The following is a 14,624-nucleotide window of genomic DNA, read 5'->3' on the forward strand; positions in this document are numbered from 1 at the left end:
TGGGTATGGAAGAATATACCAAACAATGGTCAACTATAAGAAGTGGGGACTTGCCACTTTCCACAGTTTAATATTGACTTGGTATTTTTCACTGTCGATCTCACTTTTTTTTTTTATTATAGTTGATTTATAATTCCCACTTGCCATTATATTTAAAGCTTATTCAAAAAAATAAACCAGAACTATAATATTCTACCTCACATGATATTCAAGACTAAATATCTTCCAAATCACATTCAAGAAGCTGATGACAGGAGCTTTGGCAGTTTTCAAGAAATATTGTTAAATGATAATTAAATCTCAATGCATCTGTTAATATCTACTGAGCACCTCCTCTTTCAGTCAGTGCTTAAGGACAAGAAGCTTGGCTTTCAATAATTTTTTAAAAATATATATATTTAAGATTTATAATATTATTCACAGAAATTATGAAATTATATTCTGAGAAATTTGAGGTTGATGTTGTCTCTCTTTAGTCTCTAAAGCTGTTTTGAGTTCTCCAGACTTTGGGGAATTTTAGGTACTGTCGTGTCAGGCTGGTAGTACCTGCACACCACCTTAGTCAGCACACACGGCCAGGAGGCTGGCGGGGATTCAAGTAGATAAACCAGGACATGCCCAAGGGTATGGGCCGGCAGCAGAGCACAGGTGCTCGCTTGGCAGTTGGTCTGAGGGCAGTCAGAAGTCAATATTGATTTTATTTTTAAACAAACCTTTATTACTTTCATAAGCAGAAAAAAAATTCTATGGGGAGTGGAGATTATGCCAGATCCTCTAAGACCAAATGCTAATGTATCTGCTAAACATTCACATCATGCTTATTTCAGAACGTTTACTACAAAAATAGTGGAAATGCAGCATTTCTGTCACCTACAAGAGCATTTCAAGAGTACTTTATACCAAGCAAGTACATCTTTTATAAACTTTATAAACTGAAATTTAGTTTAAGTTTTGGGAAAAGAAGAAAGACCTTGCTATATCCTATTAAGATGAGAGAATAAACACTCATGTCAGACTCGTCAGAATATATCTGCTACTACTTGATGTGAATGAAAATGCACCAATTCATAGTGCTGTAAAATCAGGAAGAGCCAGAGCTCCCAAATGGCCTCCCTGAAACCTACTTACCTCTTCCTCCCAGTTACTCACTGCTTCTGCCACAAACACACACCAGGACCCACCCAGGACTCTAAAATATGCAACACTTGTAAAAACTGCTTCTGTGAAAATAGGTCAGTGCCTGGCTACAGGTTTTGAAGATGGCCTAAGAACTTACAGCCTTGTTTCTCTCAATCAAATCCAATGTGAATTCTGCCCAGAGTCCACCCCAGATATCAGTCTTATACAGACAGATCAGAAGTGATGTACCTCAAAATAGGAATTCTACCTCTGTCAACACACCCAATTAATTTCCAATTCAATTTTTTTATTTTCAATCAATACTATTAGATTCATATATCACATTCAATGCCAAAGGGTTGGTTTATTATGTCAAACATAAAAAATATGTTACTATAACTCTTCCCAAAAGGTAAAAATAAGAATTCATAAAATTTGCATTACTCGAAGCACTTTAGGCATGAATTCACAACTTTGTTATAATTCACTATAAATAAATGGGATATATTTATGGAGGTCCTAATTTAAGAAACATAATTGGCCATGGACAGAGAGTTGTCTGAACTGGGCAATGGGTACATGAGGGTTCATTATACTATTATGTCTACTTGTGGATGTTTCAAATATAAAGTTTAATAAGGATCAACTTATTTAAATGATGACAAGGCGTCTACATCAACTTTTCCAATTTTACATTTTATGAAAAATCCAAATCTTTTAAATTCATAGTTAATGATCAAAGTTAGAATACTAATTTTAAGAGTGAGGACCTTATTCAGAATCTGCATTTTTATTACTAATACTCAAATATTTGAGTACTATGGTGTATACACTAGAGAGGATTAGGTAAACATTAACATAGCTACCCTCAAAGAGGTCACAGTGGAGTAAAAGACATGACACGTACATGAATAACCATAAGACGGAGTGTTAAACTGCAAAGAAAAAAAGATACAAGTAAAGTATTATGGGAGTTTAAGAGGGCACTCAAACTCACACAGAGCCTCTTTTGCATCTGGACCAAAGAGAAGAAATAACAAAATAATTCACAAGCCAATAAACAGGAACTTGTTTCAATCATCCCAAACACCAAAAGCTTCATATTAACAAGTCCAATAACCTCAATCTCTACAAAAGCTAGACAGAAGTATATTTGGTGGTCTTTAATTTTATTAGCCTTTATTTGTCTCATCTAATATTGGTAAATATCTGACATTAATTAACTATATCTGATATGGATTAGTTAACAATCAGTGGCTGCTTTCATAGGGACTGCGATATATTCAATTACATCAAAATGCTTTCGGCATCTACCTTGATTAAAGCACTGTATAATAATTTGTAAGGGGATACAAAGATGATTGTAAATTTACAGTCCTCAAAGAGCTTGCAATGTAGTGGAAAGGACACATACATACATACATTCATACATAGAACTATACAGCACAATAAAGCATATAATTTGTATCCAAATCTAATTTGACAATTCCACAAACTTTTGATTATCAGAAGCGGTTACATATACACTAAAGAAAAACCTGAAACTCAAGGTCACCCAGCACCGGTGACTCCCACCTAAAACAGTACCAAGCTTAAAGTGGTCATTACATTCTGTTGCTTAGGCTGTAAATTGAGGAAAGTAGACTGGCACGTCTCTGATACTGAATTAGCACAGCCTTCTAAGTCGCCTAGCAATATCCAACTTTCTATATGAATATAAGTCACATCTGGTTTATTATTTGTGACTTAGTGTTACAAATGTGGTTATTACTGACACCTTTTAAAAGAACTGTATTACTCTACTTGGGCTGCCATAACGAAATACCATAGACTGGGTAGCTCAAACAACAGTAATTTATTTCTCACAGTTCCAGAGGCTAGGAAGTCCAAGATCAAGGTGCCAGCAAAGTAGATTTCATTCTGAAATCTCTTTGCTTGCTTTTAAGTGTATACCTTCTATCTTCAGGGCTACCTTCTCCTAGCTGAGTGGAGGGTGGGGATGGGGGATGGAGCTCTCTCTTAAGACAAGGGCCCAAACCTCATGACCTTATCTAATCCTAATTACCTCCCAAAGGCCCCATCTCCAAAATATCATCACATCGTGTGTGTGCCGGTGGGGGAGGTGTTAGAGATTCAAGATATTTTGTGGGGAGCAAATATTTAGTTTGTAACAAGAACTTAACATAAAATGGCTAGAGAAGATCACAAAGAAGGTCCTGGATGGCTCTGGGGAGGGCCCAACCCTAAAATATTTGGGGAGAGAGCTCTGGAGGTGCCAGAAGTGGTAACAAAAGAAAGTATGGTTTCTCTCTAGCTCCATCTTTCCCATTAAGGCCATTTATGGCTGAACTGGAAATCAAAGGATAGGTTATTAATAGCTCTGAGTTACTTACCACTTACCCAGACAGTTCAGAAATGTGACTGCATCTCCTCAGAGCTTTAAAACACAGTTCTCGAATTCTAACCTACCTGTAATATACTTGTTAATGATAAAAATCCATACAGGCACTTTTACTAATATAAAAGATCAGTGAAAAATATAACATTAATATCTACCTTTTGTCTAGACAAAGTCAACAATGGTTCTCGCATGTGAAAATGTGGTTTATACATAAAATTTCTAATTACAAAGATATATTATCTAAAATTAAGGAATTTAACTCGAGTTAAGACAATACTTGCAACATCAATTCATCACCTGTGACCAGGATTGCTTAAATCTCTGTGGTCAAAAAATGACAACGTTTGTGGGTCCAAACAAGACTACATGGAAGTGAAGAAGTGAGTCTTAAAATGAGCTATGTGAATTAAAAGATGTATAATAATAGATAGAACACATTTTATTTTATTCCTCCTAGTAACCAACAATCTCAAGCTGCTAGAATAGGCAGAAATTGCTAGGTGGTATACCTTTACCTTTTATATTCAGAAACTTTAAAATTCTCAAAAAATACCAAAAGCAAATATGCCATCCCCTTAGAATAATCTGTCATAAGTTAGGGTAGCATAAAACCAAAATTATGAATTACTGATATACATATCCCTAAATGTCAAAATAATTTAAGCTAGTAGTATGTCCATCTTCCAAAGTTATATCAGTCTTACAAATAAATGACATATATAGCTTGCTTGCCCTTCCTTCTAAGGGTTAAAGAATTAAAAGGTTTACAACAATGTAAGGATTATAAAAATTAAAATCAGCATTCTTGACTGTTTAACCCAGGGATAATTATTAGCTGTTACTAGGTAAAAGTGGGCCCATAACTACTATATGTGCAAGAACATGAATTTATCCAACACTATGATCTTTCTTTTTATTAGTGTGCACAGTAGACTAACAGGCATGTTCATTCTGAACAACAACAAAAATATGCCCATCAATGTTGAAGACAGTAGTTCCATAGCAATCTGAAGTGTCTGAATTCTTATTAGTAGCAAATTATTCAAAATGTTAGTAATCTGGTCTCTACTGGCAGGAAAATATTGACATTAACAATGGTGATCGATAATTCCAGAGCATATAAATCTTACTGAATCCACACAAAATTACAGAAAGGAAGAAGAGTACACGAGTTCATCTTTAGCATCTCTTCGCATGGGGGAAAATGACATGGCCCAATTACTGCCTAATGAACTACAGAAAACTCTAAGACCCCTCTTATCTACTGATGTTGTTGGTACTGCTGTCAATACCCAGACACAAACAGTGGAAAACAATTAAGATGGATCTATAGTATGTATCACATTACTCAATTTGCAGAATAAAACCCCCAAACTGATCTGCTCCACTTTTTGGTGGTCACAAAAAATAATTTTGGTCTACAGTGACTAATGTCAGTATGAACTCTGGTGATGAAAATCATAGAGTTGTGGACAAAAAAAAATGTACTATTTTATCAATTCTGTGAAAATTATTGGCAGGGTAAGATTTAAGTCCAGTTAGTACAGGATTACATTTCTAGCACCACCATTCTGAAATTTAGAAGATAGTAAATCCAAATAATGTATATCTGATGTTTCACATTCATTTGCAAAAATCCAGAAGCGTGTTCTTAGTTCAAGTGTGTCCAAGTTTTACCCTGGCAGTTCAATGACAGTTACAAGCAGCATGGGTTATAACAGGCCTACCTGGGGGCCAATTTCATCTAAGTGATATTGGGCAAGTTACTTCACCAATCTGTACCTCCAAGGTCATACCAGTGTTTATCTACCTCACGGTGTACCTATTATGTAACTTTGGGACAATTAGTCTACAAAATATTTACCTCAATGTCTAAGACATAGTAAGTACTCAATAATTATCAACTGTTGTCACCACTAACTTAAAAGTGGAGATGTTAAGAGCAGACTCTGGGGCCAGGTAACTTAGTTTCAAATCCTAACACTGCCTGGTGATCTTGGGCAAGTTACTTATGAACCTCTCTGAACCCTACGATTTTAAAAAAATATCAAACCAGTTAATATATGTAAAGTTAGAACAGAAACCAGCACATAGTAAGCACTGTTCAAGAGTTTGTTATTGCTAACATGCAATTTTGGGGAAGGAAATAAAAAAAGGAACAGGAGTTTGCAAACCAAAAACACAAAACTAACACCAGCCATCTCTAGCAATAATTCACCCTATGCTAGGGCAGGCATCATACCCGCTAGCTAAAAGCATCTAACTTCCTCAGCATCTGAATAAAAACAACAGCCCCTACCATTTTTGGAGTACCTATTACTAGCATAACAGTTAAATGCATGGGTTCTTGAGAGACCTGAGTTTGAGTATGAGCTCCTAATAACTGTGTGATGTGGGTATGCTATGTTGAGGTTAAATTATTTAACCTCTCTGATGCTTGAAAGACTCCTCCACTGTAAAATGGTAATAATCATACTATTGTTAAAGGGTTGTTTTGAGAACTAAATAGGACTATGTAGGTAGACGCAATGATAGCTCTTATTACTATTCTTAGTCAGGGACCACGCAAAGGTTGTTTATCCACATAAACCATCTTATAACCCTTTCAATAAAACCATGAGGTAGCTAGCACTTCATTGATACCTAAGGACATCCAGGTGAAGCAGAATTTGCCACTCCAAAATATGCCTTTTAGGGTATTATTTTAAGCTGGTTATTTTCAAGAAATGAAAGACTCAGAATATGCCTTTTAGGGTATTATTTTAAGCTGGTTATTTTCAAGAAACGAAAGACTCAGAATATGCCTTTTAGGGTATTATTTTAAGCCGGTTATTTCCAAGAAATGAAAAACCTTTGACCATCCCCCAACTGTCTAAGACAATTTAGATAGAGGACCTGTTCCAGGAAAAGAGCTAGCATCATAGATAACTATAGTTTAATATGAACTAAGTGTGATAGGGAGGAAGCTGTCAAGGCCCCTTTGATCAGTGCTGTGTCCCACTGTTAAAGACGGCCCAGCAAATGTTTATCTACCAAAACATTTGCTTTTCCATCTCCCTGTGATTTGCCTTCCTACCCTCTTAAGTCTCAAACCACAACTCCTCTTTCTCCTTAGCTCAAGATGACATACAAGCCACAACTGCCTGTCCTCATATTCCTATTCTTATGGAAACCCCTTAAGTACATACATAATAAATTTGGTCATTTTCTCCTGTAAATCTGTTTCATGTTACTTTAATTAGTCCAGCCAGAAGAACTCAGAAAGATAGAAGAAAAAGTATTTATCCTCCCTCCCTGTAACACTTAAGCCCAGAAAAGTGAAGTTGCCCAAGGCCACACCACAGGATTCCAGGCCAGACTCTATTTAGAACACTGCTCTTTAAGTCACAATGCCTAATAAATAGAATCCTTTCTTTTGGCGAGCTCATGTGGTTAATTATTTATTCGTTCAACAAACCATTATTGTGAATTTCTTTACATGCCAGAAACTACTATGAGGTGGGGTTACAGTGGTGATCCCTGCCCTTATAAAGTTTATATTTTAGTAGTAGACAATCAACAGGTAATAAGGTAACTGCTAAAATAATAATAATGACGGCAATGTTTCAGGCTAAGGCATTTAACTGTTGGGAGGGAGTTGGCTACTTCAGCAAGCATGATCAGAAAGGTGAGGAGGAAGGGAGAGCAACTTAGCTTGTTCCACAACCAAAAAGGACCAATGAGGTTGCAGACAGGATATGAGAGGCTGGTTAGAGTATGAATGTCCTTGAAGGTAAGGATCAGATTCGCATTTTTTGTCCCCTGCAGCATCAAACAGCAAGAGATCTGGATTCAAGCGCATCTAAATTCGAGGCCTGCTATTTTAGGGCCAGAAAAATCAGCTAATCTCATTTTGGTATTTCCTTCGCATGTAAAAAGATAGGTATGATTACCGCTACCACGGCTGCGTTGCGGAGTCAATGAGGAACAAATATTCATCATATTTGTAGAGCTAGATGAAAATGCCAGTCCCCACGTGCCCTCCTTTGTCGTTTCCGTGCCCGGGCCTTCTACAGAGGTGCCCAGAGGCCCTACCACCATCCCCAAAATGTACCGAGAAGGGCCTCTCCCTCACCTCGCCAGATCATTCCCAAATTGGCCCACGGCCGCTCCCCACAGTGCGCTCGCAAGCGGCACACAAGTCGACCAACACGCCATTTCTCCCCGTTCCTCTCACACGCTTTCCCAGGGTTCTCCAGAAGAGGCACCCACTCCCGCCTCGCCATTCCGTCCCCCCGCCGCCCTGATGTGACGTAAAGCCGAACCCCGGGAACTGTGGCCGCCACCAGCCCTGGCGATTTCCCGGGCCACGCCTGGCCCGAGCCCGCATTGCGGGTGCCGCGCCTCGCGGGCCGGCCGCTGTCGCCCCGGGCCAAGTTGCTCACCACGACGCTGGGGCTGCGAGTCGCCATAACGGAACTGGCAGGCACGAGGGCTGAGGGCAGTCTGAAGAGGAAGAAGCCGGCGCGAGGCCGAGGCGCGGCAGGAGGTGGCGCCGCGCGGGAAAGCCTGGAGGTTCGTGGTGCGCTCTCTTCACGGTAAATGCCGGTGCTCGGAGCTGAGAGACAGGCTCCGCCCCCCGGCGCCCCGCCCGCCCTGAGGCTCCGCCCACACGGTTGGGGGCCTCCGCCAGAGTTTCCACGTTCACGAGGCGGCCGTGGGAATTTTCTTGCGGAAGAAGCTAAGAAGACTCCCATGTGCAACTTCTTTCCCTCAGTTTCTCATCGGGAGGGCTCCCAAATCCCAAACCTACCGCTGCCTGCGTTTCTTCCTAGTGGCCCTAAACTGGGTGCCAGCTCTTTAGGGTCCAGTCCCCACGTAGATCTACTCGCCGGCGTCCTCTTCCCAAGACCGTGGACTGCACTGCGGCTTCCATTTTCCTGACATGTGGCCCAATTCTAACAAAAATCTTTAACTGGTTGGCAGAGTTGAAACCTAGAGCTCTAGAGTCCACCAGACCAGAGTACAAATCGAAGGGGAACTCTAAACTGCTCTGTAACCTTATGCAGACTTTCTAAGCCTCTATTTTCGTCTCAGTAAAATGAAGGTATTAATGGGATCCTGGTTAGGATTAAAGGACATAATATATGTATATGTGTGTGCATATGTATATATTGTTGAACAAAATTCAACTGAGCACATTTGAAGATCTAATTGGCTTTATTAAGCAATTCATGAATTGGGACTGATCCTACTAGCAACTAGAAGGGCACTCCAATGAGTTGTGTAAAATGGAAGGATTTTATAGGCTGAAAGAGGGTGAGGCTACGAAGTTAGGAGTGGATTATTTCAGGTAACGTCACCGTCACTTAGAGGAAGGCAGTGGGTCTAATCGGGCAGTTTACCTCCCTAGTGATCAGGAATTTCCAGACTGATTGGTTTAAAGTTTCATTCTTGGTAGAGGCTGAAACCGCAATTGGGTTAATTATTCAGTTTTGGTTTGATGGTGTGGCTTAGCAAAAGTGACTCCATTTTGGCTTGTTGTTTACAATATATATGGTACAGCACTTTTTAAAAACAATTTATATGATACAACATTAGGACAGTGCACAATCAGTAAATCACTATTACTGATCTTTATTTTTGCCTCCAAAATTCCCTACATGGAACCAGAAAAAAATCTCCTACTCTCAAATAGGTCAGGTAAGCAAATAACAGTTGTTCCATTGCTAATGTACTCATCTGTATAGCTCCAGCACCTACCACAGTGCCTAGCACATAGTTGTTGGTCTCCATGAAAGCCATTGAGGAATATGGGATGGTAGGAGATTTGTGAAATTGAGCAAGTCATCAAACTTCTCTGAACCTGTTTCTTCTAAAAAAAATGAGAATAATAATTCTTGCTGTGAAGGGTTAGTATGAGAATGGTAAAAATTTTATGTAAAGCACCTGGCATAGTACTTTGCCACATAGTAGGTGCTCAATAAATAGTAGTAACCAATTTTAGCATGTATGAATGTGTGAATTCCATACTTCCTTAATTTCTCTGCCTTCCCTATCTATCGTGGAGAGGCAACAGACTATAATGGAAGAGGTACATGTGGGCTTTAGGCTGAGATCTGAGTTCAGATTCCGGATTCACCACTAACTGGTGTTATGGCCTTGGGCAGGATCCTTGACATCTGTGTGCCTCAGTTTCCTCACATGTCAAATGAGGATAATATCTCCATCACAGATGAGGTTAAACAAAATAATGCAAAAGTGCCTAGCACAGTGCTTGTTTCTATAAATGATAATACCAATGTTATGTGTTCCATAATTTGACTTAAACAATTCTTCACACTATTTAGCCTTCTAGACTCTAAGAGCTCTTATCCATCCTCCTGTTGATGGACATATGGGCAGTTTCCAGGTTTGGGTTATTACAAATAGTGCTGCTATGAACACGTTTTACATATCTTTTGATGAATATACGAATGCATTTCTATTTGGGTAGAGACTTTGAAGTTCATATCGGCATATTTTTATGACTTATTCTTTGAACACGCATGTGTTCCACTGGGAAATTAATTCAGAGAACTTCCAGTTATACATTCGGCCTGTGATACATGCAAACTCAGCAACCCATATTTGTTTCTAAATTAGGTACCCAACACTTCAGAACCCTTCCAGCTTCCTTCTGGCTTGAAGTTTCTTTTTCCAACCCCTGTGGTACCACACACTTCTGTATTTTAACAGAGATTTGAAATAAACAGTAATAGCTCAGTAATTGTAAAGACAAAGAATCAGTGCTATTATTTCAATCTTGTCATTCTGTGTGACAACTTGGAGCTTTTATTTGTATTTAAAATTTAAAACAACAAAAGGAGTGCAACCTGCAAGGCATAGTAATTCTGTTTGGTAAGTGAAAATCTGGTTCGTATATGAAATATTTTACTAAATATATTTAAAATGGAAATGTATTATTTTAAAGCTTTGTTTTAAAGTTAAAGATGAAATAAATAAAATAGTTTATTACTAAATATTACAGAAAAAAATTGTCATTTAGACAAAATGATTTTGTCATTTAATTTGGACATTTTTTTTGTTAAAAAATAATCTACTCTGGGTGTCAAATATGATAGGTATGCCATTGTTCTTTACTGCATTTAGGAAGAAATAAGGAAAGCAAGAGTACGACCCAAAATTCCCTTCTCATTCCTGCCTTTCCAGAAACAATTTTGTAGTTTACTTGTTTGGACGCAAAAGGACTTATTTGTGCACCACAATCAATTCTGAGTATATTTCTTCTCCACGTTTTTATTCATTTATAAGAACCTTGTTTTTACCCTGGTGCTGTGCTCCACCAAAATTTGTATTTGTATAGAAAATATTATCACTGCGAAAAACACTTATCCTAAATGCTGAATTGAATTTATAGTAGCTTTCTCAATAAAGTCAGATGTTTCACTTTCATCAGAATAAATTTCCATAACCTTTACATTGATTCCATGAAGTAGATTAAAAGTTGAACCAGTATTGGAAGTAACTAATGTGATGGTTAATTTTATGTCAGCTTGGTTGGGCCACAGTGCCCAGATATTTGATCAAACATCATTCAGATTGTTTCTGTGAAGGTGTTTTTTTGGAGATTAACATTTATATCAGTAGACCTTGAGTAAAGCAGATCACCTGCCTAATCTGGGTGAGCCTCATCCAATCATTTGAAGGCTTGAGTAGAACAAACGCCAACCTCCCCTGGAGCAAGAAGGCATTCTAAAGGAATTCTGCCAGCAGATTGCCTTTGGACTGGAACTGCAACTCTCCCAGAGTCTCCAGCCAGCCAGCCAGCCTACCCCATCAAATTTTGGACTCGCTAAGCCTCCACAATTGCATGAGCCAATTCCTTAAAATAAATTTCTCTCTCTCTCCGCCCCACCCACAATGTTAGTTCTGTTTCTCAGAAGAACCCTGACTAATACAAATGATTTTCTATTTTAAGCATCTAATGACATCAATATAAAACTGGCATCATTGAACAGTGTTTGTGAACTTCTGCTAATATAGCTACTTATTAAAAGCTATCACTTCACTTGTGTACAAAGAAACTTGAAATCAAAAATGAGCAAGAAAAGTCACTCAGAGCAATGTATATATACCCTCTTTGCAGCTGCACCTTGTTAAATTATCATCTTTGGGCACAATCTTCGTAAAATAAATACAAATCTTTGAGGTAGATGCTGATGCTGTCTCCACAGATTCATGTCTTCTGGTTTTTGTGTGGTCAGTGATATCGATGTCCTCACGTGTGTGGATAATAAATGTCATCAAATGTTTCGTTCATGTTACACATTCATGACCAATTTTCTTGAGTGACAAATTCGGCATTTATTTTTTTCATTAATTTTGCACTTTAATATTTGAATTCACATGCTGAAAGGATGGATTGCAAATTAAAAAAATAAAGGATTGTAGATTTGCACCATATAATGAATGGCATAACCACTGTACCAAGAGCATTCAGACTACCTGCTGTGTGTTCTATGGCAGGACTCCTCAGCCTCTATTTCCTGAATATATTTTATGTACATGTAAATTTACGTAGTTTCCTACATCCACTGGCATAGTGACGGATGGCCTGGCACCTTCGTGTATCTTGCAAGCTTTGGCATAGGCATACCCTGCTAGCATATCCAGTGTCCAGCAAGAAACAGGATGATGAATAGTCTTCCCCTCCCCCCACCCTGGACAAGAATGAGTCAGTAGTCTCTAATTCCTAGCTTCTGAGTATTCTTGCTTTATCAGTGAACGCCCAGCATGCTGTCCTTGAGAGAGATGTGTTAGTTACATAGTAGTGGAAAAGATTAGGAAAAGGGAGAAGGGTTATCAATGGTTGTTGGTTAGGTTTAACTCTGTGCTAAAGTGAGAACTTGGTTTTCTGTATATGCATCTCACAAACTAGTAGATGTGACCAAGGCAGAAAACGGGATTAAAGAGAAGTGGTTTACAGATACAGAGGACAATCTGGTGATAGCCAGAGGGGAGGGGATTTGGGAGGCTGGGTGAAAAGGTGAAGGAATGAAGAAGAACAAATTAATAGTTACAAAATAGTCATGGGAACGTAGAGTACAGCATAGGGAATATAGTCGATATTATTGAAATGGCTGTGTGTAGTGCCAGGTGGGTGCTAGAGTAATCAGGGGGATCACTTCATAAACTATATGTCTAACCAATGTACTATATACCTAAAACTAATATGAAATATTTTTTTTTAAGTGGTGGTTTAACAGATCCATCCTGGCTTATTTCGGTTCAACTGTTAATACTTATACTTCATGGGAGAATGAAAAATCTGGGACAAATGCTATACTGGAGAGGATGCTGGGATAACAGGCATAAATTGGGACTGTCCTGGGCCAACTGGAATGTATAGTTCCTTTACAATGCTATAGGGCTGGGGTGGGGAATGTTTTCAATGCTGCTGATGGCTGCTCTTAAAATGCAGTATCCTAATCTCTGGCCACAATTGTCTTCCTCTCCAGTTCTCTTTGACCAAACCCTGCCTAGCCTAATTGTGCTTCAGACTCATGGGAGACCTCTAAATCTCCAGTCTGTATCACCCTGCTCCTGGCTTCTCTTATTTCTCTTATTTCCCAGTTCAGTTTGGGTCCTACCAGAACCACACTCTCACCAGCTGCCGGACGTCCTTTGTACTCTTCTAATCCTGCTCTGCCAAGATGGCAAAGCCACAGTCTGGTTCATGCCCATGGCTTGTTTTGTCTTATCCCTACTAGGCTGCAGAGTGCTGCTAGAGAAAAGTCCCACTGCTATGGAGATTGGTTCCTCTGTAAACTCATGGTCTCAAACCTCAACGGGGCCCTAAAAACACCTCTACAATTCTTTACAAGTCCTTGGTCAATTTTCCGTCTTATTTCCCTCAGTTAACATTTTGAACATTTGTCCTCATTAATACATCATCCTCACTCTAGAAAGATAGACTCACTAACTTATGAAGAGGTGGAAGGAATCAGGCATAAATCACATCATTTTCTTTCTATTCACATCTATACTGCATCTTCCCCTCTTTCCTCCGGGCCTAGAGGTGAGGAGTCCCTCCATACTTCCTCTATCCATTGTATCACTCTCATTTCCTCCTCAACAAACTCATTTCAGTCTGTCTTCTGCACCCACTATTGTACCGAAACATCTTTGACAAAGAACACCATTGACTGCTATCTTGCCAAATCCAATAGACATGATTTGGGGCCTTACATTACTGTCCTTTCTATTGCATCTGGTACTATTTATCACTTTGTTCTTTAATCTATTTCTTTGACTTCCGAGACACCACCCTCCTGATTCTCCTACTTCCCTATTTCTTCTTGCTTTCTAGTACTTTTCAGAATACCTTTTCCCAGTGTTAAAATTCAATATAACCACACCTGGTATGATGATAGCAATCAAGAAATTAACACTGATGTAACAGTATTAACTAATCTGGAACCCTTATTTAAATTTCACCAAATGTCTCATTAATGTTCTTTTCCTGGATCAGGATCCGATCAAGGAGTATATGTTGCATTTCCTTACATCTCCTTCATTTTGGAAGTTCTTTAGTCTTTGTCTGTCATGACTTTGACATTTTTGAAGGGCACTAGCTAGTTATTCTGTAGAATTTCCCTGAATTTGGGGTTGACTGAGATTATGACATCATTAAATTTTAAGCGTTCCATTTAGGATCAGAAATACAACAGTAAGTGATGGTGTGTCCTTCACAGTGCTTCAAAGGAGGCACATGCTATTGATTAGTCTCATTATTGATGTTAATTTGGATTACTTAGTTAAGGCAGAGTCTGCCAGGTTTCTTCACTATAAAGAAATAATTTTTCCCTTTGTAATTTAATAAGGATTATGAGGAATGATACTTCGAGACTATGTAAATATTCTGTTCCTCATCAACCTCTCACCCACTAATTTTACCATCCATTGATGATTCTCGATGAAATAACTTTTACTGAGACATTTGTCTAATGCTGATTTTCCATTAACATCATTCCTTCTTAATTTATTAGTTGGCATTTACTGTAATGAAGAGCTTTCCCTTCTAGCCATTATTTATTAAATTATTTACATCATCATGGAGTCA

General features: G+C 38.7%; 1 protein-coding gene across 1 annotated transcript in view; it reads right to left on the reverse strand.

Annotated features, from left to right (window-relative positions):
* HPRT1 (hypoxanthine phosphoribosyltransferase 1) overlaps nt 1-8,284 on the reverse strand; it is a 35,507-nt gene extending 27,223 nt beyond the window's left edge. Inside the window, exon 1 of the mRNA XM_006921521.3 lies at nt 7,945-8,284. Coding sequence (XP_006921583.2) covers nt 7,945-8,256 — 312 coding nt within the window. The 5' untranslated portion in view covers nt 8,257-8,284. The remainder of the gene's footprint in view (nt 1-7,944) is intronic.
* Between the last annotated feature and the right edge of the window lie 6,340 nt (nt 8,285-14,624).

The sequence above is a fragment of the Pteropus alecto genome, unplaced genomic scaffold (genome assembly GCF_000325575.1).
Source record: "Pteropus alecto unplaced genomic scaffold, ASM32557v1 scaffold19, whole genome shotgun sequence".
Taxonomy (NCBI): domain Eukaryota; kingdom Metazoa; phylum Chordata; class Mammalia; order Chiroptera; family Pteropodidae; genus Pteropus; species Pteropus alecto.